Here is a 26752-nt window from a genome sequence, read left to right on the forward strand (position 1 = left end):
CACTGTTTAGGGCCAGTGCGTATTAAAAGCAGGGACTCCCTTCCACCATCAACAGCCGCCGATCCTAGTGGAACATGCAGGGGCAAAAAACCCACGACCACCTCGGTTAATACTCAAATTAACCTGGCGCCCGCCGGAGATTTCATTAAGAGCTACTAAAACCACTAGGACCGCCCCGGGTCTCGATCACGAGACCGCGGGTGACGGCACTTTTTACAGATAAAATTATATCAACATTAGTTTATCTTTTCACCACTAATGTTTTCTTCGCAATTTTAAATATTCGTTGTGACGGAAACAGATACAAATTCCATTTTCTCTGGGACACGATTATGATTCACTAATTTCTTCGTAATATTTTAGAACCTATTGTTTATTCAAAACATAGACAAAAAATTCAAAATATGTGATAGAAACTCGTAATCTAACATGTCCAACATAAAAGGTTGCGTAAGTGACGTTTTTGTCTAGGTTTGTCATGATGTCAGAACCTCTTCACCATTATTTGATCAATTATTGTGGAAGGTGTTTTGGAAACTAAAGTTTGCAATTGTGACAGAACCAGAAATTTGAAATTTCAACGATTCTTTAGCATGCTGTTTCTTCTGTAGTTCTGACTTTGAGGAAACACCAACTTTTGTTTTTATCATCTAATTTATTTATATTGTTTAGTTTGAGATTAGAAGTTATAGGTTAGGTTAGGTAGTATGATGTAAAAAGCGTGGATTTATGAAAGTAATTTATCCTGTTAACTTAATGAGAAAATGTGAAAATGGCTGATATATTTACGTTATCTGATGCACGAAGTATGCTTAAAAAGAAACGCGTTTTATTTTTAGGTGATTCGAGTAAGTTAAAATCTGAACCGCTGTTATTTTCAGCCGTCATTTAATTTACTTTTCTTTAAAAAAAATCCTAAAATATTGTATAGTTCTACTGATGTTGCTTGTTTGTCATGTAATATAACATTTTTTGTATCCACTATATTCGGAAAAACTCGGTGTTGGAAGGGAAATTATGGGTTTAAAAACGGTGCAAGTTCGTATTACGTATCTAAGTTCATCGCTTGATGATGATAGCATATCCTGTATAAATTGATCCTGTGGTACATGATGAATAAATTGTAAGATTTGCGGGTTTTCCACATATGTACATTTATATATAATTCCCAATGTTATTTTGCACTCAACATATGCTTTTTATGTATCCAGAAAACAGTGTTTCCAAATTCTTACTGTTTTCTAAAAAAAACTACCGTACTTACCTATATAGGTTTTGTTAGGTAGCCTGTACGATGATGCAGTAGTCACTATGTTGTGGTTTAATAGCTTAGCCGAGACAGTTTTTCACAAAAGATGGGTGTAATTGTTGTTGCTGCCCTACTGTTTTCTTGATACTAGCTGAAACTTGATTCTGTAGGCCTCCAGAGATTTTTGGAATATAGCATAGTTGGAACTGTTTAAAAAAAATACAGGGACATTTAATGTTTGTATGTTGCAGCCTAGGCCAAACTGTTTTCAACCCTTATATGTTTTCCACCCTAATTTATTTTATATTTAAAGTAAATATAGAAAAATATTGAAAAATATTCACTTGAAATGGGAAAAAAATTGAGGTGGAAAAGAGTCTTGGTTCTGGCAGCAACTTTCTGACATTAAACATCCCAGTCCTTTTGATAACAGCCTTGGTTATGCTGTATTCCTAAGGACTTCTGGATCAAGTTGCAGGTAGTATTAAGGAAACAGTATCGCTGAGACAACAATCAGGCCAATCTCTTGTGTAAAACAGTCAGAGCTTTGCTATTAAATCACAACATAAATTATTGTTACTATAGCAAGCAGAGTAAGGACTCACAACCTCATATATGCTCCACTAAATACCATCTATTCAAACTGCAGAAAATATAATGGAACGAATCTGATAAAATCCATAAAAATGTAGAAAATGAACATGATACGAAGAATTCAATTTTACGATTTAGTTCGCCATCCGAACCGTTTGTCACTACATGTATCAAAACAGTGCTTTGAATGCAAACATCACAAATTCATCAAATTAAGAAATGACTAAACATTCCAAACAACATGAACCAAAAAATGTATAAGTTCATTATCTTTATATTTATAGTTGCAAATACACAAACACCATTAATTTTAACTGTTTCCATTCTTAGTAAAATACCACTCATTACACAAATCATATAAAATATAGTTAACATAGAGGTAATGATATAATGACATTAGAATAATTCATGGACAAACAGTTTCCAAATAATGGAAATGTAAGAAACTTTATCTCCTGTCTCAAAATAAACATCACAATAGTAGGTGAACTAAGCAAAATATTCTTTTTGAACTCCATTACCAATATCTACTCACTTAGCAGTTAGTTCATGATTTAATAATATACTTACGTTAATATTTACTTAAAAATAAATTCAAAAAAGCAATTTTCAGAAACCATTTGGAGTATTAAAATGCTGTTTTCAGGATATATATAAGAAGGTCTATGGTATTGAAAAGTGTCACTTTAGAAATTCTGATATACATATATTTTTTTTGCAGGAAAGCTGCCATTCTTACTTTTTACCACATGATGCTTGCTGTTTTAATTTAGTACATCCTGGACATAACAAAAACATGTGATATAACAATGAATTATGATTGTAAAAACAATTCACAACACCTGAAATAAATTTTATTGTGATATTATAGTTTTTGTTTGGTAAGGATCTTTCGACATACTAAATTAAAACAGCATACATGATCATGCCGTCAGGATCATGGAATAAACTTGTATACGTGATGCGGAACATTTACTGTAAAAAGTAATAAAAACTAGAAAATTTTGAAATTAAAAACTATTTAAATTAATTTTATATTTATGTAACAGTGATTTCAGTAATTTTCCCTCACTGAGAATAAAATTACTAGGAGCGCTGTAGAAGAGTAATTTGCGCTTGGTCAATGTTAATTCAAAGGCCTGAGTTTCCCATATAGTTAGGGGTGTGTATTTGTGTTGGTGGGGGGGATGGGGGGGGATCATAAGTGCGATGCTCGGTGGTGCTTCTAGCACCTAAGCGCAAGGCCCTGAACTAAAACACTGTCTTCTCGTCGTGCATAGGGTGGTAACCATAACTTTATATGGGAGAGAAATGAAGATATAGGTGTAATATAAGCCCCTTGAGTGCTTTCAAGAATCTCTGCCGGGTGTTTTGTGCCTAAATATTATTATGAAAACACGTGTTTCATCCGATTTCACTTTTATAAAAATTAATTTTAAAAAACAAAATACGCAAACAGAACTACTTATCGTCCCTTGGTGTATTCTTAAATGCTTTTCCATAAACAGTCCTTACTCTGATAACTTAGGTTTTGAAACAGTGTGGTTTTTTCTGATGCTCTACACACCGTATGTGTGCCCGGATAGGCGGGGTCCTTAAACTACAGCTACAGTGTTAAGTATGCAGGTAGAATCGCAAAAAGCCCTTTTCACTTGGGCTCTCTCTCAGTGGTCGGCTCTAGTAACGTGAGCTGATAGAATCTCTGCCACCCTGGCTGCTCCAGTGTTTATTATTGTTGTTGTTGATTTATAGGTCATAATTAATTATACATGTAATACTATGCTTATTTCAGGAATTCTGAAAACATCTATCATATAATTAATTGAAAAATATTTCTTTGTAATAATATATTCAAAAAGTCTTACGCTATAACTTGTTTAAAAATATGTGTTTATAAGTATACCCCATTTTGATCTGTTCTTCCTCCTTTTACTAATATTGCAAGACATGTCCTATACTACTTGTCATACAAGTATTCATTGTACTGTAAACCTATATAATAATGTGGTCAGTCAGGGTTAAAAGAAAAAAAAAGGTTGCGTGCTTTTATGTATGCGCGTTAGAAGTTATATACTTACTTACTTGATGTGATACATAACTTACTTTAATTTTGCATGCAAATAAATAATAGAAATAAAATAATAAAAAGACTGGAGTGCTATTATAAATACGGTTGGTAAAGTATAAATTCAATAAAATTAAAAATTCCGCAAGCGGTCACACCATGGTCAATGGACTCGGAAAGTTGCACCTAATGCTTAAAGATGGTAGTTAATGTTAAATGCGATCTAGACCAGTGTTTTTCAATCTTTTTGATTTCGCGACCCCTTTACAAGTTGAAAAATTCCGGCGACCCCCTTACAAGTTGAAAAATTCCAGCGACCCCCTTATTCGGATCTACACTCTGCAGGAAGCCGCGAGAGTATTGAAAGTAAGTACGACGTAAGTTGGTAAGGCTACGTGCGACTTAACTTGGACGCCAACTCGCGCGGGCCAAACTGCGTCGGCGACAGCCACGTTGCCACGCCGCATTGTCATTGCGGCGACAGGAAGCGACCCGCACGCGCCACCCGCCGCCGCCCGCAATGTTCTTTTGTTTCAACTCTCATCTCACCCAGTTAAGCGTAGTCACAGATGAGTACGGACGTCATTCTTTTGTTTTTCACTTGCTCGGCGCGTTTATAAAATGGATAAGTTTCTCAAAAGATCACAGCCTTCAACATCTGGTACGAGTGTCAATAGCGGTGGTGGTGAAACAAACCCAAAAAATAATAGACATTACGGTTATTTGAAATACGGGTTCACAGTCATAAATAATAAACCTCAATGTGTAATTTGCGGCGATGTTTTATCACGTGAGAGTATGAAACCGTCAAAGCTTATGCGGCATCTCACAACCAAGCATAAAAAAGAAGCTGATAAGCCGTTGGATTTCTTTGAACAAAAGTTGAAAGCTCTTAGTCAGCAGCAAAATACTATGATTCAGGTAATAAAATAGTGTTTCCTTTTTCTTTTCCGAGTAAGGCTTCGCGACCCCCCTCGGGGTCGCTACCCACAGATTGATAAAGGCTGATCTAGACAATTGCATTGCAATTTGTTGTGCTTGTCGCCAGCTAAACCTAGCGTGCAACTTTATGTTGGCTATCTGGACTTGTAGGGTGCACTGCTCCCCCGATGATTATTTACAGTTTCCCGTATGCGTGTGTACCGGGCAAACGTAAAGTACTTTGGTATATATTATCATGGCAATATGATAATGTATGGAGATTGCCGTTTTCATTTTAAATTCTAAAACACAATGCGGCGTAGCTGCCATGCGTGTCAAAATTGCAACTTCACACATGAGAGGGATAGGAAATACGTATTTGAAACACTTGTAATCATGGGTTGAAAGTAGACTTTTACTAGTGTCTTTCCTGGTCTTTCCTGGTCTTCAATGTAATCTAAGAATATCAGAAGATTTATAATAGCTGCAAATATGATTAATAACCCAATTGGAAATGTCAATACATATTGTAACAATTTTAATATTAACACCGGAGAGTTGAGAGTTTAGAGTTGAGAAAGTATTTGTACGTTTACCAAAGTATTTGAAAGTATATGAAATTGTACGCAGTTGCTGCCATTAGTAACCCTGCACCATCGAGCAATAGAAATGTATCGCACCATCAGTGGCCGGCAGTCTCTCTATCTTTTCCCCCTTCATGGCAGTGCTAGAAAGTAATGCAGATGTTAAATGCGGGAACCTCGTATAAGAAGTATAGCCTCTGCGTGTGCAGACAGTAACGTCCTAGATTCTTATGTCTGATGGCTAATTATCCACCCATTATCTATTTCCTCTTAATATCATGGACAAATTGTCAATTAGACAGACTCTTCCATCGTTATTTCAGGGTATTGAGGTTTTAGTCTACATCATAACGAATAATTGTTTAAAAATACTTTAGCCTACTTGTTTTGTTTCCCATTCGTTTTTTGTCATATTTTCATAGGTCACAGTAAAAAGTTTTTAATTGTTTTCTATGTAAAGTAGGCCTAATATTATTTTTTTAAATTGAGGATACTTGATTAGTTGGGTACTTAACATTATTAAAGTAAGTTATGTATTTTTATTACACTTAAATAGGTACAGTACTTTAAACTTTAATAAGTTCAAAATAAATAGTGATACAAATACAAATTTTTTTTTGCTATTATGTTTGGTACTGTTTTAAATTGTCAAAATAATATCTTTAAAATTATGTAGGTATTAAAAACTAATTTGTAATTTTTGTAAATTTGTAAAGTAAGTTTTATTTTATACGTTTTTCAGATATCAGAGCCATTTACAAAGACCTAGTCTGTTTGATTAAATCAAATTCATTCTTACGATCTTGTGACCTCAAATCTAAGGTAAGTGACTCGTAGTTATTGTTTGCAATTCAATTTTTGGCAATTTTTACATGGCAAAAATGAAGAGTGAGTACATTGTGTGTAATGTTTTGTCCCAGTTGGAGCCATCATTTAAGGGGGACAAACTGTTGGAAGGCAGCTCGCTCACCCGCGGAAGGAGTTTCCAAGAACACAGACAGTTTAAGGTGAGAGACGGTGGCCCGTGTGTTATGTGTTTTGTGTTATAGACATTTTATGTTTTAAAATTTAATTTTTTTTGTAGTATTTTATGTGGTAGTTGAACTTGGGACTCCAGTCAGTCTTGTACTTAATTGATATACTTTTTTCTCGCAGTTTATCATACTTCTGATATTCCCGGTTAATCCCAGGCCCTGCTAAGCCTGGAAACTTCCAGGTAGGTATTGTCATACCGATAGTTCGGCAGGCTTTGCCATGGTTTAGGTTTTTTTTTGTGTGATGCTGTCATTTCGTGCTCCTTCATTTCAACATTCTTAATTTCAGCTTACTTCTGAGGCAGATCTCATGTGATTGGCAGGAGATGGCATCTGATCCTTTAGGGTGCATGCATTATCCTGTTCTCTTTCGTCCTGCCTCAAGAGCAGTTGTTTGTGCTGCATTGGTGGTGGGGTTGGCTGGTTGGAAAGTTAGTTTTTGCTTAGTCACACTCCTACCTTGCACATGACTAGTTCCACTCCCGCCAGCTGTTAGGGTTGCTGGGACGTGTGTGTGTGAAGGGCATGAAAGGAAAGTAGTGGTGCTCTTAGAGATGGTGGAGGTATAATCTGCAGTGGGATTGGTGACATGCCTGAAGGTGGCGGTAAAATAATAAAATACTCACTCACGATGCATGGCTTAGGCGTTTTAGAAGAAAAATATTTAAAAAAAAACATATTCAGGTTTTTAACACCATCTTTTATGAGGTGTAAACATACCTGACATAATGTGTGCCGAAGATGTACCATTACTCAATGTTGCAAACATAGTATTTTCTTCAAATATCACGTGTTAATCTCTGTCTGTATTTTGTTTGCTTTTGAAATGTCTGCCTTAAAATATGCCTTGCTCCATTGCAACCTTTGAAATTCAAAGTTAATTATGATTAAATAAAAATTTATTTTTGTTTAGTTCAGTACAAATGTGGTGTCCCGTTATGATGGATTTTTTTCTTAGGGCCATAAAAAAATACCAGAGATATAAATATTTAATACTTTCGGACTACCAGAAGCAATGAACATTAGTTCATTTCCGATACTATGAGATTGTAAACTTTCAAGAAGTATCTTGGTAATAAATTCTTAAAAATCTGGAAATATAATTCGCACTAAAATCATCCATATAGGTACCTTATTTTCATGTCATTGTAACAATAAATTCTTTTATATGTCTGTTTTTTAATGTGTCAATATTATTAGATGGATTACATAAAATTAATTTTTGTTAGACTTTTAAAAGTATGCAGGAAGTAATTATTTTGATATGATGTGACTAAAATATGTTTGGTCAGACATTTTTTTGTTGAATGTGTGTTTATTCTAGATTGAAAATGTGAGCTTGGAGTTTTATTTCCTCACTCGTTCGTACAGTAAGACTGTCGAGGATGTAGTTACAGCCATAAAAGAAGGGAAAGACTCACCAGCTGATGTGATTGTCATGAATTCATGTTTGTGGGATCTATCAAGGTACGTCTGAAAACAGCTTAAACAATACTTATTTGAACAATTATTGTATTTGACTGTGTTCTCATACTCACTTCAATCAGGTTGGGTTCTCAACTAGTGTTGGACCCTTTCCAAACATTTGTAGATTGCAGTTCCAATTTCAACTCTCATATTTGGAAATAAAAACGTTAATCAATCTATTATTGTATTACAAACTTCAGAATATTAAAACCTGTTTTTTTTTTTACAAATTTATTTACAGAAATGAATGTTAATTTATAATTTAAAATTATAAAATACCCACTATTAATATTAAGATAGCACTATATATATATATATATATATATATATATATATATATATATATATATGTATATATTAAATTTGCCAGTGCTGTTTTTGTTGGGACATTGTAACACAATACATTGTAATTTTTTAATAGTAAATTTAATAAAAATAACATAAGTTATGTTACTTAAATATTTTGTATCTTAATACTGTGACAAAAATACATTAGGTTAATTTAATTCACTGTGCATTGGAACATTGCTTTAACACCACTTGAAATAATGACAATTTTATTTGTTTCAACACTTTTAGTGAAAAAAAAATTATATTGTGATACATCTTTGCCACAATGCTCTTAAATTTCATCATGGATCCTATAAAACCCATTAATAAACATGTGTGCAAGATTTAGCCAGTAACATTTATTAATTTGAGAACTCAGCCTTATAACCAACTATATTGAAAGTAAGATTGATCTGTTTCTATATATTAAGAAAAGATTCTAATGTATCAAACTAGACTAAACCATGATTAAGTGAAAAAGATTTTGAATGAATCAAATTGATTCCTTGTTTGAAAACAGAAACCCTTATTAATTGCTCAGAACCATGATCAAATAAAGAAACTTCAATTATTTGAGGATTTTTTCTGTAAATTATCACAATATCACTTTTGCATTTTATGTTTAGTTTAAATTTTATAAACAGATATTTACTAAATAGCTGTAAAAATTTTGTTACTATGGTACTTGCGTGGCCTTTCACAACTCGAAAATAACTTTTAGGGAATGTCAAGTGAGAAAATTTTTGCCTAAAAATAATGCAAGAGATGTAGGAATAAATTTATATTTGATTACATTAATTAATAGTAATGAAATGAAAATGAAATAATGAACTCTGCGTGTAAGACAGTCTTATTGACATTTTGAATTTCGGATGAAGGGAAAGACTTCAAGCATACTTCTTGGTTATGTGCAGGATTAAGCATTTTACTGCAAGTAAAATAGTGTGTGGTCTGATTGGAACATTAAGTATAAATTGTGTTGGATGCTTTTTTTCTACACTTTTTTGAAAATATTTTTTTACATGCATAATGAATTTGCTATCATTTTGTTACATTTGTGTGTAACATGACCAACCAATATCTATGTTTGAGTGAGTTGATTCTAAATAAAAGTGTTTTGGAGTGACATACTATTTGCATCACCAGAAAGATTCAGTCGTAAGACTGACGTAAGTCGCAAAACATTGCAATCATGCACACAAGGGTCTGAACCATACCCTAATGACTCCAAACTTTCTATAGGAATTGCCCAAAACTGTTAGGTATATTGTTCATTATGTTAATGATGTACTAAAACTGTTATCATTAAAGTAAATAAATGCAATAATACCTTGCTTTATTCTGTGTCAGTTTAGCCATGTTTAAATTTTTTTTCAAGTATTAGTCATTTATGAGTAATTATTAAATTAAAATTTATTTTGGGCACACTCCAAAAAATTTTGTTTGTGTAGACCACATTTTTATCAAGCCAGAATTATGATTTAGAATGTGTATAAGTCAATGTGCAAATTTTGGCTAGGTATTAATGCTGTTTAATAATTGTTTGCAATGCATTCCTTAGGAAACATCAGTTTGAAGGTATGAGGCTTATATTTTTATATATACTCTGTATTGTATTATATGTTCATAATGTTGTAGTTGTTACAGTAGTGTTTGTACAACTTATTATTAATCTAGTACTCTTTTAATTTCCATTTAATAATATTTATGTGTATACATAAGTATGTTATTTTTCTTTCAAATTTCTTCATCATTTATAATTTTTTGTTTGCAAGTATGCCCTTATAATGGGTGGAAAAGTTTTGATTTTCAAGTTATTCTATACCAAAAATAGAGTCACCATTAACTCTTTTCTTCATTCCACTTTGTCATCTAAATCACAGTTTTAAACTTTTTTTTTTGTGTTTTAGATGGGGTCCAAATGGTGTATGTGCGTATAAAGATAATCTCTTGAAATTGATGAAGTTTTTAAACCAGAACTTGCCACAAGAAACACTCTTTATTTGGACAACTGCATTGCCCATTTCTCAAAATTGTTATGGTGGTTTCCTTATAAAACAGGCAAGTATGTTCATTGTGTTTTGTATTTTTACTTTGTGTCTTTATAGTTCACTTATTTGTTTTTATATACAGGAGAGAAATTTAAACATCCACCATCATGTTACAAAAAATTGTATTGAGAGGGTTCGTAGCCCTCCCAAATTTAAAAAGTCCTTAATTAAATTTTTATTGCTTCACGGGCTTAAATGTCTGTAAATTTCACCTTGGATTTTATAAAACTCATTAATAAACATGTTATTTAAGTCTCATATAATTAAAAACCCATTGCGTTGTGTGTTGTTTAAATTTCGTTTTGGACTCTGTCAGCAAAGCAATGTTCTGCACATGCACTTTTTGAGAGTTTAAAATGGAATTCAGCTCCTCAAATAATCTTTGGGCCTGCGTTGGCCATTGGTGAAGCAGCTGATTTTTTTCTGAACAGTAATAATAGTTTCACTTACAGTAAACTATGAGTAAAAAATAAGTCTATTCATAATCAGATATAATTGGACATCAATATTCTTAAAGGGCCGGTTCAAAACTCCCTGATTTTTGCTAATATAAAAAGGTAAGAATCATGATTGAATTGGGGGTCGTAAGTTGTGATCACTAGTGCATCTCACTCACATGACAGGGTTCACGGGATCAATCCCAGCCCCTCTAATGACTCTTGAATGAGCACTGAATTGGTACACAACTGGTTTTGGATCCAGCTTCAATTTTGGAATTACCATTACTGTGGTCATCAAAATTTAGTTCCCCGTTCCGGCCAGCCTGAAGAATGCATGAAATGAGATGGGAGATGTAGCAGCGACGGAATGAATTGATGGGGGAAACGGGATTACCTTGAGAAAACCCACAATCCACGGCAACATCCGCCACGTTTCTCGTTGCATTACTGTGTGTTATTTGGGCAATGTCAAACATTGGTACTGAAGTGTTACGGCGGCACACTTTTAAATCCTTCCTAAATGTTTTCTTTTCTAATATCTAATAATATATTGTTTGGAACAAGTGTAAGGTATGCAAGTTGAATTTTTTTGCAGCATTTGCCGGGAATATACAGTTGAAAGTTGATCCCATGTACTAACCTGTTTATGCATATATCTGATTGGTGTGCTATAAATGAAAAAAAAATGGTCCTTGTTTGTGGGTTTGGATACAAAGTTGTCGCGCTTGTATGGCGAGGATTGTCGTTTAGTGATACGGTGGCATCCAACCTCTGGCTGCATTAGTAAGTTACGAGCACTAAGGTGTTCAGAGCATTTTGTTTTTCTGGCTCCTGTCATCTTGTTTTCTTTGTGGCTTAAGATGTGCTATAAAAACACAAATACTTATTCTCTTTAAAACAAAAGTGGGGAATACGTCTTTCAGTGCTCATTGTACATTTAGGTATATTGCTTCTACTGTGTCGTGTCTCATTCCCAGAAAAAGTATGCTCATGGGCATAGATCCAGGGTGGAAAGGGAGGGGGGGGGGGGAACTGCCAAGAGGTTCCAAGCCTTCCCCCAGAAATTAAGAAGCCCCTCACTGAAGGGGCGCGCTTACCCTTGCAAAATTGTGACTGTAAAATGGGGCTGATAAACGTAAACGTCAAAACTATGTTTTATGGAAAAATTTCTGTATATTTTTTTAGGTTTTCTGCTTATTGCATCCCTATAGGCCAACACACGGGCTGTGTTCAACATACAAGCACTGTATCCAGAGATGGCTTGTGTCGGTTAAAACCCACGCCCAAAACTCGTGTGGGCTCCTTTGCGAATTGTACAGGTTTGCGCCCCTGCTAATCCAATGTGAGTTGCGGTCAGGAGGAGGGGGTTTCATTCCTTCTGCCCCTCGGGCCTTTTGGACCCTCCTCAGGGTTCCATCAGTGGGATTTTTTTTTATGCCGTAATGTTTTTTTTTTTTTATATCACGAAGGAAAACTTTTTTGAGGTGGTGCATTTGTTAGTCAAATGTGACAAACCTTTATCTACACATGTAGAAGTTTCTCGTGGACATGCTGCGTTGTGGCCGTGATCGCTGAAGCATCACTCTTGTATGGCGAGGGTAGCGGGTTCAGTTCCAACCCCTGGCACGACTCATTTGGTGAGCTCTCAGTCTGTGCCTAAGTTGTTTGCTGCCCACTAAATCTTTGAGGTCCCATATTGTAGCCGCTGTGAAGAGCTATGTAATTTCAACCCCTACAGTTTTTTTTCTTACGTCTTATGTTCTCGTTTATTTTGGTAATTTTTTACAGTACTTGAAAAAATGGAAGTTTCGTTGAATTCATTTGTGAAGGGACTGGAAATAGTCAAGCAGGTTCCTTTGTATTTTTAAGACTTAGTTCTGTATAATAATAAAAAAAAATTTGACAAGCATCAAAGATTTTTTAAGACATTGAAAGAAAGAATTTCACTTTTTCAGTATATTAGTTTCTCTACCGGAGCAACTATCCCTGGATTATTTGTGTTTCGGTTTACCTGGAAACTTAACTGTTGTGTATGAAAAATGCACTAAAATGCAGTTTGGTTACAAAGTTAATGTACTCGAAGCACACCAGTTTATGAATGATACCTCTTGTACCACCGTAAAAGAAGTACCTACAAACCAAATTGCTGTATGACTATTTGAGATTCACATAAGAGTTGATGTGATTATCAAGAGTAATTTATTAGAGGTTTATACAGGGTGTATCAAAATTCATGTTACAACGCTTGAGGGTAGAAAGCTCTTATTATTTGTAACCATTTTTGCCAATAAACATGTTGCCGGAAACACGTAGTTAAGCCCCTGTAGCCCCAGAAAGAGTCAGCGTAGGCAACCCGTTGTAGAATGTTATGTTGTGGATGTGCAGGCGTTCGAGTAGAGAAATAAACTTTTTATCATGGCACAGATTTAAATTTAACTCTGAAATCAATCACAGCTTCGGCTTTGTTTCACAACATTGAAATTGTTGCATACGTTTTCACGTGACGGGAAATGTTCGGTTTAAATACTCTCGCACTTGCAGGGAAAAATGAGGTGGTGCCCCGTCATGTTGGTACCACATCACACGTCGGACATGCAATGGAACCTCTTCAAGAAGACCTGGTAGTTCGTTCTGAAGGAAGTGGAGGTATCCGGCGCCGGTAAGTCGTGGCGGAAGAAAAAAAGGCCCGATGAGTACGCCGTCAACAATACCGGCCCACACATTAACTAAAATACGTTCCTGGCGAGCTGTAACACACGTTGCATGCGGATTGACATCATTCCAAACATGACTGTTGTGCGAATTGAGAATAGCGTCTTGAGTGAACTTGGCTTCATCGCTGAATAAAACTGCTAACTCGGGGTTCCTCAATACTCTTCGAAGAGGATAGTCCGCCGGACCCATGTGTTGCACTTTTTGAAGGTGGTACGGGTACAAGAGTTGCTCATGAAGAACTCGCCAAACAGCCATTTTGTCAGCGTCCGTATCGGAACCTTCTGCCCTTGTGCTTGTATCCGGACTCTCCTCAAATCTCTGAAGTACATCTTCAAAACTGGGAGTACGAACCCTGCGTGGAGCACCAGCATTTGGTCTTGTGACGGCACATGTACCAGTATCAGGCATTCGCTGAGTAAGTCTTGCAAACATGGTGTGAGCTGGAATCCTACGACCCGGATATCGTTCTTCGTTCAGGCGACGGGCGGCTCGTCCATTTTGTCTAGCTTCCCCGTAAACAAGCAGCATGTCTGTGTACTCACTAAACGTGTACTCCATTGAGCTCCACTAAAACGTCGCCCTTTTCAGAACCACAGCGAAAGAAATGACACCACGAGTTTGCTTGTACGACAGAACAGTCAACGACAGACCACCAGTGATATCAAAACACACTGCGATGTCACGCTGTGCAGTGCTATGGCATGGCACGAACGGAAGAAAAGAGGTGAGGGCGCCACCAACGAAAGTAAAAAGGGGCGGGGGTCAGCATTCAACATCATACAGTCCTCTCGAGCGCTGCCCGGCATCGTAAACACGTAATTCACCACAGCATCGTCTGTCTCGCACAAAGCCCAACGGGTTGCCTACGCTGACTCTTTCTGGGGCTACAGGGGCTTAACTACGCGTTTCCGGCAACATGTTTATTGTCAAAAATGGTTGCAAATAATAAGAGTGTTCTACCCTCAAGCCTTGTAACATGAATTTTGATACATCCTGTATATCAAAAAAAGTCATAAATTACAAATTATATACTGCATGCATTTTTCTAAAATTTCATTTTATAAATATATATGTTACGAAATTTAGGTGGAGTTCCTTAAACATACGCTACGGTTCGAGGTAATGGAAGCCAACATGTATGCGAGGGATGTTGTGGCAAATCATGGGTATGATGTTCTAGATCTGCATTACTACTTCACCATGCAGATTTTCAGGTTTGTTAGTTTCATGTTCACTTTGCAAATTAGTGGCTATTGTTTAATTAGTAGTATGTATCATCATATGTTAAGTGCTGTGTCTTGTTAAACTACTATTGCTTTTCATTATTGTGTTTTAATAGTGAAATAAAAGTTTGCAATGGTGAAAAACAGTAGCGACCAATATGAAAGAGCACAAGTGAGCACCCAGTTTTCGCAAAGAGTTAGTTAATAAATTGTGTTTGTTTGCAATTGGCGGGGCCTTTGTAATAACAACTATGTTCATTTGTGCCTTGGGATCTATGTGACTTTAAACTGCCTACAGTTGGGAGCCATCCCAACATTGCCTGGAGTGATTTCAGCAAAACATGGGAAACCGAAATCAGATGGATTGGGTTTAAAACCCAAGTTCTTCTGAAAAATAAGCCAACATTTTATGATTGACCTACCTCAAATGGTTTTATTGTGTAGGTTATTTAATTTAGTCCACAAGTAAATGGTACAGTTATTCTATTTCTGTGTTCCTTGAATGATCCTTGCAGTGGGGTAGGTTGATTTAAACCATTTTTTTTGGACCTACTCTATAGCTTGTTAGCGCTGAATGTCGTAGAGAAACCTGAAGAATGGACCAAGTAAGGTAAGTACATAAACACACAGAAACAATCTAAAATAATTTGATGTCATAAGTTAAATGTATGGATAAAGCAGAGACTTCCGTGGAAGATATTAGAACAAGTCACATTATAGACCAACTCAGTGGGTTGATGTTGACGAGACAGTCGCAACCGAAATATTAAATATAGACGAACAACAATCTTGAACAACACAGCGGCATATTGAGAAACCCAACTATGACACTAAACTGTAATAATTGTCTGTGCTATTGTTCTGATTAATTCCTTTCATGTAATTTTCTGTGCTGTTCATACATTTAACTTTTGACATCAGCTGATTTTGATTACTGATTTTCCCAGTTCGTTGAAAGATCAATGTAGTTTTTATTGGACCACAAAATATCAATAATACACTTTTCAATGATTACTAAAACAAGTTGTAATAAGCTGCTATGGGAAAATAAAAATTATACATGAGTGTAACTGTTTGAAAATGTTTCTGATATCTTAGTCAACTAGATAAAATAAAAAGCCCAAATCCTCCAGAAAGCATGAATGTCAACAGAGCTATCTGTACAAAATTTGAACTCTACAGAATCTATTAATGCCGCATTAAAGGGCCCACCTAGTCAGGGGTGAATTTTTGCTAGTGAGATGGAACCGTAAATGTAGCTGGTGCTTCTAGAGTATTGTCACCTCTAAGCACAAGGCTCTGAACTTGCTTGCAGTCTTCTTGTGCATAATGAGTGGTGACCATAACGTATGGTGGGGAAATCAGGATGAAGGTGTAATGCAAGTTCCTTAAGCTTTCAAGAAATCCTGATGTTTCATTCCTAAACATTACTCTGAAATCATGCGGTTTAGTCATTTTTAATATTTTAAAACTACAGCTCAAATTAAATACGGAAACAAATCTTTTCATCCGCTCTCGATAGTATTTTGAAATGCTTTTTGTAAACAGACCCCAACTCAGATTATTTTTATGCAGGTTTTAAATAGTGTGGTTTTTTTTCTGAAGCCCTACACACAGTGTGAGTTTGCTTGTAGGCGGGCCCTTAAAGAGTGCTGACTGTATTTATGATTTAAAGTATTGCCTTTTGCTATTTCCGTATGACAAGTATTTGACAGCTTTGTTTTGTTGCAGGCGAGCCAAAGACGGCATACACTGGCTACCAGAGGCAGTTCGGTTCATGACAAACTTGGTTCTTACACACACTGGTGAGTGCGTATTCAATAGATAAAACCGAAATGTAAAATGTTAATTTTTGTGTTACGAACTTAAAATTCTGCCTGGTGTATGGTTGAAGTTGATAAAATTTCTGTATTTCTCTTTATATTATAAATTCAGTTTTGTTTCTTGGACATTTAATTTTATTTTATATAGGTAAATACTCTCTAGTTAAGATAACACTTATGTTTTTGAACTATTGGTTTCACCTAAATTGTGTGAAAGTGAGGGAAGAAATAGAAACTTTGCCATTCTGTAGGCTGTAATGGAAGTGTAACCCCTCTCTTTGCGGGAGAGGCGTGGCAAACCTACTACCACCCACCCGGGAGTAGGGCAAAAGTACATAGGGATATTATAAAAGATGAGCATAAAAATATCCAAAAGTAAACACATGATTCAGCGAAACTAAATGTATTTGGTAAATGCAATAAAAAAAATTTCACTTGTACCACAGTGGCATCCCTCACACTTAAAATGACTATATACAACATAAATTGAACAATGCTCTCCTTAATATTAGCTGAAAGAAAGAAATAATTCACGAAACTGAAAAACCCCAAAAGGTGTCACAAGGACACTAAGAAATAATGTTACTAAGTTGATTGCTTGGCAATACCACTTGGCAAAGATCATTACAAAAATTTAAATTGCAAACATTATAGTTTTGAAATAAATTAATTCACAAAAGGAAATATCATTACTTTTCCATTGTCAGTCCTCTCAGAATACATAATGAAAAATTGCCATAACAATCGTATACCCAACTCAATACATATTAAAATGTAAAAAAAAAGATAGGCTAGACAAAAATCTTGATAATGGTAAAATAGTCCAGAAGACACTTACTCCCTCTACTTGAATCGCGTTCTGCACGAGGTTATTCAGACATGAAGTGTTTATTTTAAAGCACAGTCTCTGTCACCTGATCTCTCTTTTTACAGCAAACATTTGCTAACACCTATTATCCCTGAGTTGGAAAAAATTAATTGCTTAAACTTTGTTTCAAAGGCCTGTACTAGATAAAAGCCAAAAGCTGTAACACAGTACAGTAACGAGGTATGCTCAGCCCAATTTAACCATGAACTCTCCTGTAACATACAAGCGAGCCAACAGCTTATACTATGCCAAAGGCTAAGTCTCATGAAAAGTTCATCACACACTAGCAGAAATACCGAACATACCAAATCTTTTGCTTTGAGCAGTGTCCAAACTAAGTTTTATCGGCCTCCAGCAATATATTGCATGCCCTTCGATAGTGTTCTCAAAAAATAGTGTGCATTCCCGACTAATCTTACTAGGGCTGCCCACATAATTTGCTACGCAATTATAACACTGTTGCAGTGACATGTATATAACTATATAATGATATAATGCAGTTTTGCAAGGTATGTAATATGTACTATTTAAATAAGATGAAGTAGGCTGGTAATCCAAGGAGTCCTTTTAAATAGTAAGACATACTTTAGTACATTGATATATCATGTGGATTAAACTGCTTGTTGGAATTTTTAAGAACAAAAAATTAAATAATAATAATTAAATAAAAAACCTTGAAAATTAAATAGTTATGTGTTACAGATTAAAAGCCAATAAAAAAAGGTAATTATAGGCTTTACTAATATCTTTCTTTTGAAAAAAAAATATACCGGTGGTTAGATACTGATGCAGAAATTAAAAGAAAAAAACAGTTTTATTCAGAAGCCTCAGTTGCTGTACGTGCATAAGGGTTGGACTGGTGACAGTTCATTGCTAATTAATTCCTTTTGTATGAGTTATATTTCTATATCTTAGTTTAGACCTACTATAATAGCTGTATGACAGAGATTGGATGTTACTTGATATCAGTATGGCAAGTGGCTGAACTGATATGTGTTATTCATTGTGTTATGTGCAGCTCTGTCTTGGCATCACCCATTGCCAGGCAATGTGGTCAACTCTCTGCTCGACGAAGCACTCCGCTTGGATAACGAAGAGATGTCAGACATCCAATTGCCAGAGCTGCCACCAGCTCTTGACGCATTTAGCAAGACCAGTAAAGAACCAGACGGGGTAGTGTCTGGGAGAAAGTCGCAAGTTCATGTTGCGACGAGACCAGCTGTTGGGATGCAAAAGAAGCCGGCCCGTAAAAGAAAAGCTTCGAATCGTATGTATTGTTACTGTTACTACCATCACAAAAATCACGAAAATTACAATTTATTAACACAGCTATTGCAGTTATTATAAATGGTGCCCATTGACTTACAGTTTTGCCTACTCATGTCATGGCACTTATATCTTTTCTGAAATATGTGAAATGATAATGGTGCGTGTTAGTATTTTTTTATGGCTTGTATCTTCTTAAGTGTTTGTTATTTGTATGATATACAGACCTCAGTGGGAGATAATGCAATGCCTAAAGGGATTCATACAGATGCATTTGTGTTGCATGAAAAGTCCAGTAAAAGCGATGTGTGGCTAAAGTATTGTAATGCAAAAAACCAACCTTTAGGTTTGGAGAACTGCCACTTTACAATTATATGTACTATCATTACGTCACATACTGAGTATGTACTTGGACAGACAGGTGATACTAATCGTTATCCATACTGTTCATGCCGAACATCTTGATGGGGGAAAATTCAAGTTTTGAGCTTGTATCACTACATGAAACTTACGAGCAGATCGTCATTTATTTTTTTCTGAAGTTCTGTATACAGTCAAGCTTTTCTGAATGTCAGCTGTGGTGGTGTGTGTCATTCCAGTGAAAAGTGAAGTGGCAACTAATGTTGATAGGTGTTATATACCAAGTGGTTTGTTTCGGACAGTATAGAAAGTCACACCCAGAATGTCTGCACTTCCATCTGACAGAAAGTCCAGAAGCAACGTACAACATGAACATGGGCTTGTGTTACATGCGATGTGCAATAGTTTTACAGATTTACAATCTGCTTCCTCCCCCTCAGAAAATATGCCATATTACCCTCTTGAACCACCGCATCACAGACTTCTATAAACTCCTCAGAAGTCATGGGGTTGGGTTAGAAAGTTGGCGTGTTTCTTAGAACAGTGATATTTTTTCTGTTGTGGGAGGTCTACTGCTCTACGCAATTTTGTTATTGTTTGGCAATCTTTGCACCGATTTTCTTTTGGCACACCTGCTTCCATGAAGGTTGCAGCTCAGCCCTGTCCCGAGAGGTCTAGCTTCAGATATAATAGTTGAATGTTAAGACATGTAATCAATTTTTGATGTGTAAACAGCTTAGCTCTCGGTACACAGCATTTGGTAGGAGTAATTTCAGGAATGGAACGGAAGTCACATGGAACGGAAATGTGTAACGACCGTGCTGCCGGCTGTGAAAGTCTCGGGCTATAGAAGTGTAACTTGTAAAATGTGTACCTTAATAAACACTGTTACTTTTTTTTTTTAAAGAGAAAACAACAGTACCTACCATCATGTTAAAATGAATTATAGTTTTAATTTGAAAAGTGGTAAAATTTTCCCAGTGTTTCCCTAGAATGAAAATAAGAGCAGCACTTAAAAGTTTTTTTTTTTGGTGTTTGGGATATGTTCGAGTTATATAAAGGTGCAGTAATAGTGTATTTTAAACATTGATGGTTTTATATAAAATAACTATGTGTGTGTGTGTGTGTTTTATATATATATATATATATATATATATATATATATATATATATATATATATATATATATATAATCAACTGAATGACTTTACACCCCCATTATAAAGACCATTTATGGCTCAAGTAAGGAGCTCAACTTTGCACGTTGGAGTGTCAAAGTATTTTTGGTGTTTTATAGTGTGTTGTTATTTTTTTTTTGATATGTAAACATCTTAGCTCTTGGTACACGGAATTTTGTAGTTGTAATTTTGTGAATGGAACAAAAGTCAATTGAAACGTAAATGTGTACCCGTGGTGCTGCCATCTGTAGCGGGCAAATTATTAACAGTTTAATGAATTTTAACAAAAGGGGTAGTATTTAATAAAATTTCATTTTGAAAATCGGGTCCAAAGACAGGGTTCACAATTTTTTCAAGTCTTTCTTGCTTGTATCAGAGCAGTTTCATTACGGTATCTAGTTTAACCTTTTACTCTGCAAATCGAATGATTCAATAGTCAATGTGACTGCTTCGGCAGCGAATGTTAGCGGTGGGTGCGGAAACTATGTGTGATTCGTGTAAAGAAATGTAGCTGAAATCACAGCTGTTTTATATTTATAACATTCAGCATTATTTTATTGAATTCAATGTGAAATTTTGTTGAGTTTCGTATTATAAGTTAATTTGCAACATAAGACATGAATTTACTCATTACCGAGGTTAGATATATTTACCATCACTGGCAAGTAGTGAAATACTCGCTCACATTTTTTTAAAAATATTTTTCGTTGCAGGTTTTCCAGTATTGTAGGACACAAACTACCGTTTGTTGGTGTATGGGATGTTTTTGATTGTACATGAATTTACTCATTTAAATCTAAGGGATCGTAGAGAGAAGTTTCCAAATTAAATTTTGTAACATGTGTGTAATAATTTTTTTAATGTATTCTAATGCGTGTTTCTTGTGAAAATGCAGGACCGAACATGAAGCGGCAGCAGTGTCAGGCACTGCTTGTGGATCCTTGGATTAACGCCTCGCACACCCCTCACCCCTTTGGTGATCCGGCCGCCGCTGCTGACTTGATGCTGTTCGACCAGCAGGTGCATGATTTCTTCACCCACCAGAGGATGCCACATCACGTCAGTCAAATGGGGCGGCCTGCGGAGAGCTACACGTCGTCGGAGCTGGAGCAATTTGAGTGGGAGCACTATTGAGTGCCTGCAATGTTCAAGATGATACTTGTTGGGTGTTTTGCTTTTCCTGGCATCTGTTTTTTTCCCTCTGTTTTTATAGTTATTTATCTTTAACTCAACAATCGTTGTTATTCTTATTTCTCTGTGCTGTAATGTCCTAAATATTATTAAACAAATTATTTATAAAATATGTTTTTGTACTTAAGTGTAGATAATTATGTACTTAGGGTCTTCTTGCATTATCATTTAACTCCTCAATAAGAAAAACTCATCGGTGTTAAAAAATCAAATTGTTGTTATGAAATTGCTAGTAATAAAATTTTTAATTAGAGAATATTAATTAACTAGTTCAAGGATTTAAGTTTTCTGTTGTAAAAAAATATACTATTGTGAATCTCTTTTACAGTTGTGCAGTTGTGTCTGGTTTATGATATTTTTCTGATTCCTGAATCTTGTTAATACTAAAAAAAAAAAAAACCTATGAATGCAAAATGTTTTTGGTTCTGAATAGATATGCTCCAGACATATTTTATGTTCTTTTATTTGAAAAAAAAAAATTAACTTGTTTCACGACAGTATTTCTTAAAAAAAAAAAAAATTATTAAAAATCATTTTACTGTCATATATGTTGGATGATTATCATTGTCATACATAAAATGTAGGTGTAAATTCAAAACCAATGAAACCAAAATCTTCTATTTTAAAAATGAAATTGGGAGAAAAAAAAAGAAAAAAAACCAAATCTTTTCTTGTTACAAAGTTTTAGCTCAAACAAAGAAGAAATTCCGCAATTCCTTATAAGATATACATATTATAAGAGAGTTTTATTGTAAGGGTTGTCATTTACTAACATACTTGAGAAATCATAATTGTATTAACGGACAAATTTTTTTTAAGAAGGAAATGTGGGTTGTAACAACATTTACTATACATTCATTTTGGGGGTAGTAGGAAGTTGTAAGAAAAATTTTTGATTCATATGATAAGTTGGAAGTATGTACAACGTGAGTACGTTGACCGAGGTAATATGATGAATGGATGTACGGGAGTGCCACATATGGTTGAATGCAAATAGCGACACTTAACAGTCTGATATCACACGCTGCCACGAGGATTTGCCTGGTTTTTAAAACTTTGGTCGAGCGTGTCGTCTTCAAGCCACCAGGTACCCCAAGGGGGCAGGGTGACATGGAGTGTGTTAACCGATGGGCATTAGCTTGTGGGGAGATTTGGTGAAGTTAGAAAGATATGATGTAGAATCTGTGCTCTGTATTCACACCCAAAGATCTCTGGGCTGACAATAGGGTAATTCAGAATTTTAATTAAGTGCCTGGGAGGGCACTGTTTGGGTTAATTTCACTAGCTGTAATGACATAGCAGCGAAATCAAAATTTCATTGGCCATTGGGGGGAAAGGGGGGGGGGGGTGTTTGCCAACAAACATAGCTTGCCTTGCCACCCAAAATATGTTTAAAGACTTTTGTGATGACATACGTGTCTCTGAACTTAGGTAGGCCTATCTTCTGTGGTTCACAATGTTGTATATGTATTGCTAGCAGTACTTATTTAGAGAATAAGATACTGAAAATACTTTTTTTTTTTTTTTTTACAAAATGTGTAAATATAAAAATAACTGAAGGTTACTATTAGATTTTGTACATTTATAATAATAATTATGTATGTATTAAGCATGTACAGTGATTATAAAGTGGACTGTAAAATGGACAGTATTATTTTATACCAAGAATTTTGATAATTTTTGTAAATGTAGACAGTAGTTACATGTTTTATTATAAGAATTATTATTTTAAGTTTGTTCCTTTGCCGTTGCTTGTTGCCTCAGCTGTGAGCTCATTAGTTCTATATTTAAGGTCATTCATCCAACAAAAATGTTAATTATGTTTAACAAAAAATATTGTTCAATAGATTTATGGTATGTGCAGAATTTGCCTTTGCTAAATTTGTAGAAATGGTTTAGTTAGTTTTATTCAGTAGTTTTGTGGTTTTCTGAGTTTTACCTGTGTTGAGCATACAGGTCCATAAATCATCTCATGTAAAGAATGAAACATTTGGTAACAAGCTCAGTTTGTGATATAACTGGACAATGAAATAGTTATACAGAATGCTCAACTTGGTGATGCTTTTGCTTGGATGGCATATTTGAAAACAAAATTATTATAATTTTTTAAAATAAAATACTTTTTTTTCCCCTTCTATTTGGTACACAGAATGTGTCTTCTGTTTCCTTGGCAGTTAAGTTAATTTTAATTTAAGATTAAATCGTGCAACTTGAAAAGTTATTATTATTATTATTATTTTCCATTCAGGTTTTTTCAATGTAGGTATAATTCTAATCCTATAAACTGATTGCTTTGCTGTTTACTTGGAATATGTTTTATGTAAAATGGCTGTTTTTTTTTCCCAGCTGGTTTTTTTAAGGGAAGATTTGGCCCGGCCATGTTTCTTTTAGAAATATTAATCCAAAGCTTGCTGTTCAGGTTTATTATTTTTTTTTTTCATGGATCGACAAGGCTTAGTACATAGCTCTGGACACACTTGTTGAAGTTACCATTTGTGGACGAGTGTAATAATGGTAGTTGTAGTTGCTCTCACGAATAAATCAGTAGTGGTTTTCTCCAGTGGTTCCAGACTTTAACCTGTTTATAGTAACAGGATCTAATGAGGTATGAAAGTTTAAAGAGATTATTATGTATGCACTATCATGCCTAATGTTTGGATCAGTATTAGTAACTCATAAGTGAAACTTTAGAAAAAAAATTTAAAAATCCAGTATGGCCGGGTTTCTTTGTCCTTAAGACTCAGTTTCTCTCAACATGCTGGTTATTTTCTTACGTTATTAATTGGGACAAGATTGTGTGGTGGATTGCGATAAAACCGAAAAAAAAAAACACTGAAAAGCATGTAAATGAACTATATAACTTATGCAAGTTAATACACAATGTAGCATGATATGCTACAAATTAATTAAATATAACAACATTTTTAATCAAAAAATTTAATTCAATTCACAAAACCATAATCTTTTAATATATTAATTTCAAAGAACGAATATTATTTAGCTTGAAGTTAATACCAAAATGTATGTACTACTAAATATATTGCAAAATTTCTTAAATTTGTTTGGTCTTGCAACTGTTATTAGTTACTCATTTTTTACTACGATATTGGTACATTTTCCAAACACACAAATTCTTTCAGATTTATTTTTATTGTCCCGTTACAGTGATAAAAATATCATAGTTTTTGTGAATTAAGTATAATGAAACATTGAAGAGTCAGATTTGTTTAATATTATGCTATCTTTATGAACAAACAAAATTCATTAAAAAAAAAAAAACAATTACTCCGAAAGCTCTTGTTTAAGAATGAAGTTGGCCTTAAATAAAACCACTAACTCTTGTCTCCAGTCATTAATAGTATTAAGTACTATTTGTGGAATTTTAAAGAATACTTTTTTTCATTTGATATCTGGTCACAAATTTTATCACCAGATATTTATCAATTTTTTTTTCCAGCTGTAAAATATCACACAAATGATCACAACTCTGTCGTGACTGTTTATGATTATTAGATAACCCTTAGTATTTATTGGTGGGTAAAATCCCAATTTTCTTGAATCCAAATCTTGAATTAAAATCCCAAAGAGTACCTTTAATATACCCCTCTAATCCAAATCTAGGACTCAAGGGTCAAAAAGAAAAAAAATATAAAAAAATAAGAAATTCAAAATATTACCTAACCTTGGCTTTGAAACATTCAACCCTTTAAATGTTTGCTTCACAAACTAAGTTTCCAAAATAAGTACATTTTCTATTAATATGTATATAACATGTTAAAAGTACAATATTTTGGGGAATGGTTACACTATAGGTATGAAGAAAAAATTGAATTAGTAAACTTCAGAGATTATCAGTGTTGAATATTTTAATTTACTTAATTTCTTCTAGTAATATTTTTTATCAAATATTTTTCCTCAAATATTGGAACCTTTAAATACCAAGGATTTGATGGTATTTGAGAATGTCACCTATCTGGTGACAAAATTTGTGACAAATATGAAGTACAAGAGAGCGGAAGTGATAAAAATAAAGTAGAAGACCTAAAATAAGAGCAATTAATAACAAAATAACCAAAGGAGCATGTGAGATGGAGCCGAAAATAATATTACTACAGACAAATATTAAGAGGACTTTACTATAATTACCAACTTTCACAGAATTTGCCTTTATCACATGAAATGGATTGAATTGGGCGAGGAATCTTGATATACAAGAATTATTTAAGTCTTCCCATATCTTAATACCTAGAGACAGGAAAAATTCTCGAATTCATTTCGCGATAGGCTAAAATACAAATAGTTATACCTCAGTGCTGCCTCTGCTATTGGCTCACAACTCACCTGGATGACTCTGGGCCAATGAGAAAACACCCAACCATAGCTTTATCGAATCACTGGCTGCTACGTTGGGACGTCTCACAAGACAGCAGCCAATGAGTGGGTGACATTTGACCGAGTGTACGTAGAACTATGGAGTTCATCCTACAGGTCATTGAACCCGCAAAATTTTCCAGTCCCTATTAATACCATATACTACATATCATGTCTAAAATGTACTGTAAAGCTGGACTCCCAATCATCCGTTTCATCCGTCCGTCACCCGTCCATCCATCGATTTCGGTCCGTTATTTCTCTCGGCAATTATTACCGACTCTAAACCGTCCGACATCCGTCCGTCCGTCACTATTCTAAAATATCAGTGCTACAACTTTCCGCCACATACTTTCTCAATTGTAAGGAAACTTTTGGTGAAAATAATTTACTTGAGATAATTAACTTTTGTTTTTACGAATGTGATAATAAGTTGACAGGCGGGAACCGTGCTTTGACAAGTGGATTAAACGGGTGCAGTCTTAAAAATAACATTAGTCATGCCAGCAATAAATAAAATTATGCTTCTTTTATTACTGCGTAAAAGGAAACAGAAATAAGCTATTTCTATCCAGGCTTTTTCCCTCGGTTACTTATCCCGATAGTCTTTGCTATATATATTATACAAATGCTCCCTTTCCCGGACGTAATTTATCAGCATTTCTTCCGAAAAGCTCATTCTCATAAGCAATCTTTACCGTTATTACGACAATAATAATCGGTCAATACGACACAGCCTTCTATAATTTGCAAATTAAAAAAATCAAACACTGTTTTCGGAAAGTCGTATTGAAGACGATCGACTTAACAAGGCGGTGGACCATCCGTTGGTCCGTCAAAAGCTAAAGCTTGGCAAGGTTTTGACGGACGGACGGATGGAATTTTTCGGGCCATCTGATTGGCTGCAGGTCACGTGATTGACGGACGGACGGGTGACGGACGGATGAAACGGATGATTGGGAGTCCAGCTTAAGTGCTATCATAATATAGTGTAAAAAAAATACATTTTTGTCTTCACTATT

At 34.9% G+C, this 26752-nt stretch overlaps 1 protein-coding gene across 2 annotated transcripts; it reads left to right on the forward strand.

Annotated features, from left to right (window-relative positions):
- The first annotated feature begins 497 nt into the window (after positions 1–497).
- On the forward strand, positions 498–21469 carry LOC134530207 (PC-esterase domain-containing protein 1A-like). Of its 2 annotated transcripts, XM_063364871.1 has the most exons (10): positions 507–848; positions 6156–6235; positions 6334–6420; positions 6569–6629; positions 7772–7914; positions 10155–10305; positions 14537–14664; positions 16405–16478; positions 18383–18631; positions 21064–21469. In XM_063364871.1, exons 5-10 carry the CDS (start codon positions 7886–7888, stop codon positions 21300–21302), a joined length of 870 nt encoding a protein of 289 aa, XP_063220941.1. In that variant the 5' UTR covers positions 507–848; positions 6156–6235; positions 6334–6420; positions 6569–6629; positions 7772–7885; the 3' UTR covers positions 21303–21469. The 2 variants fall into 2 exon arrangements, with proteins under 2 accessions (XP_063220942.1, XP_063220941.1); XM_063364872.1 differs by lacking the exon at positions 6569–6629 and having other exon boundaries at positions 498–848.
- Positions 21470–26752: the final 5283 nt, after the last annotated feature.

Source organism: Bacillus rossius, chromosome 3 (assembly GCF_032445375.1).
Source record: "Bacillus rossius redtenbacheri isolate Brsri chromosome 3, Brsri_v3, whole genome shotgun sequence".
NCBI lineage: Eukaryota > Metazoa > Arthropoda > Insecta > Phasmatodea > Bacillidae > Bacillus > Bacillus rossius.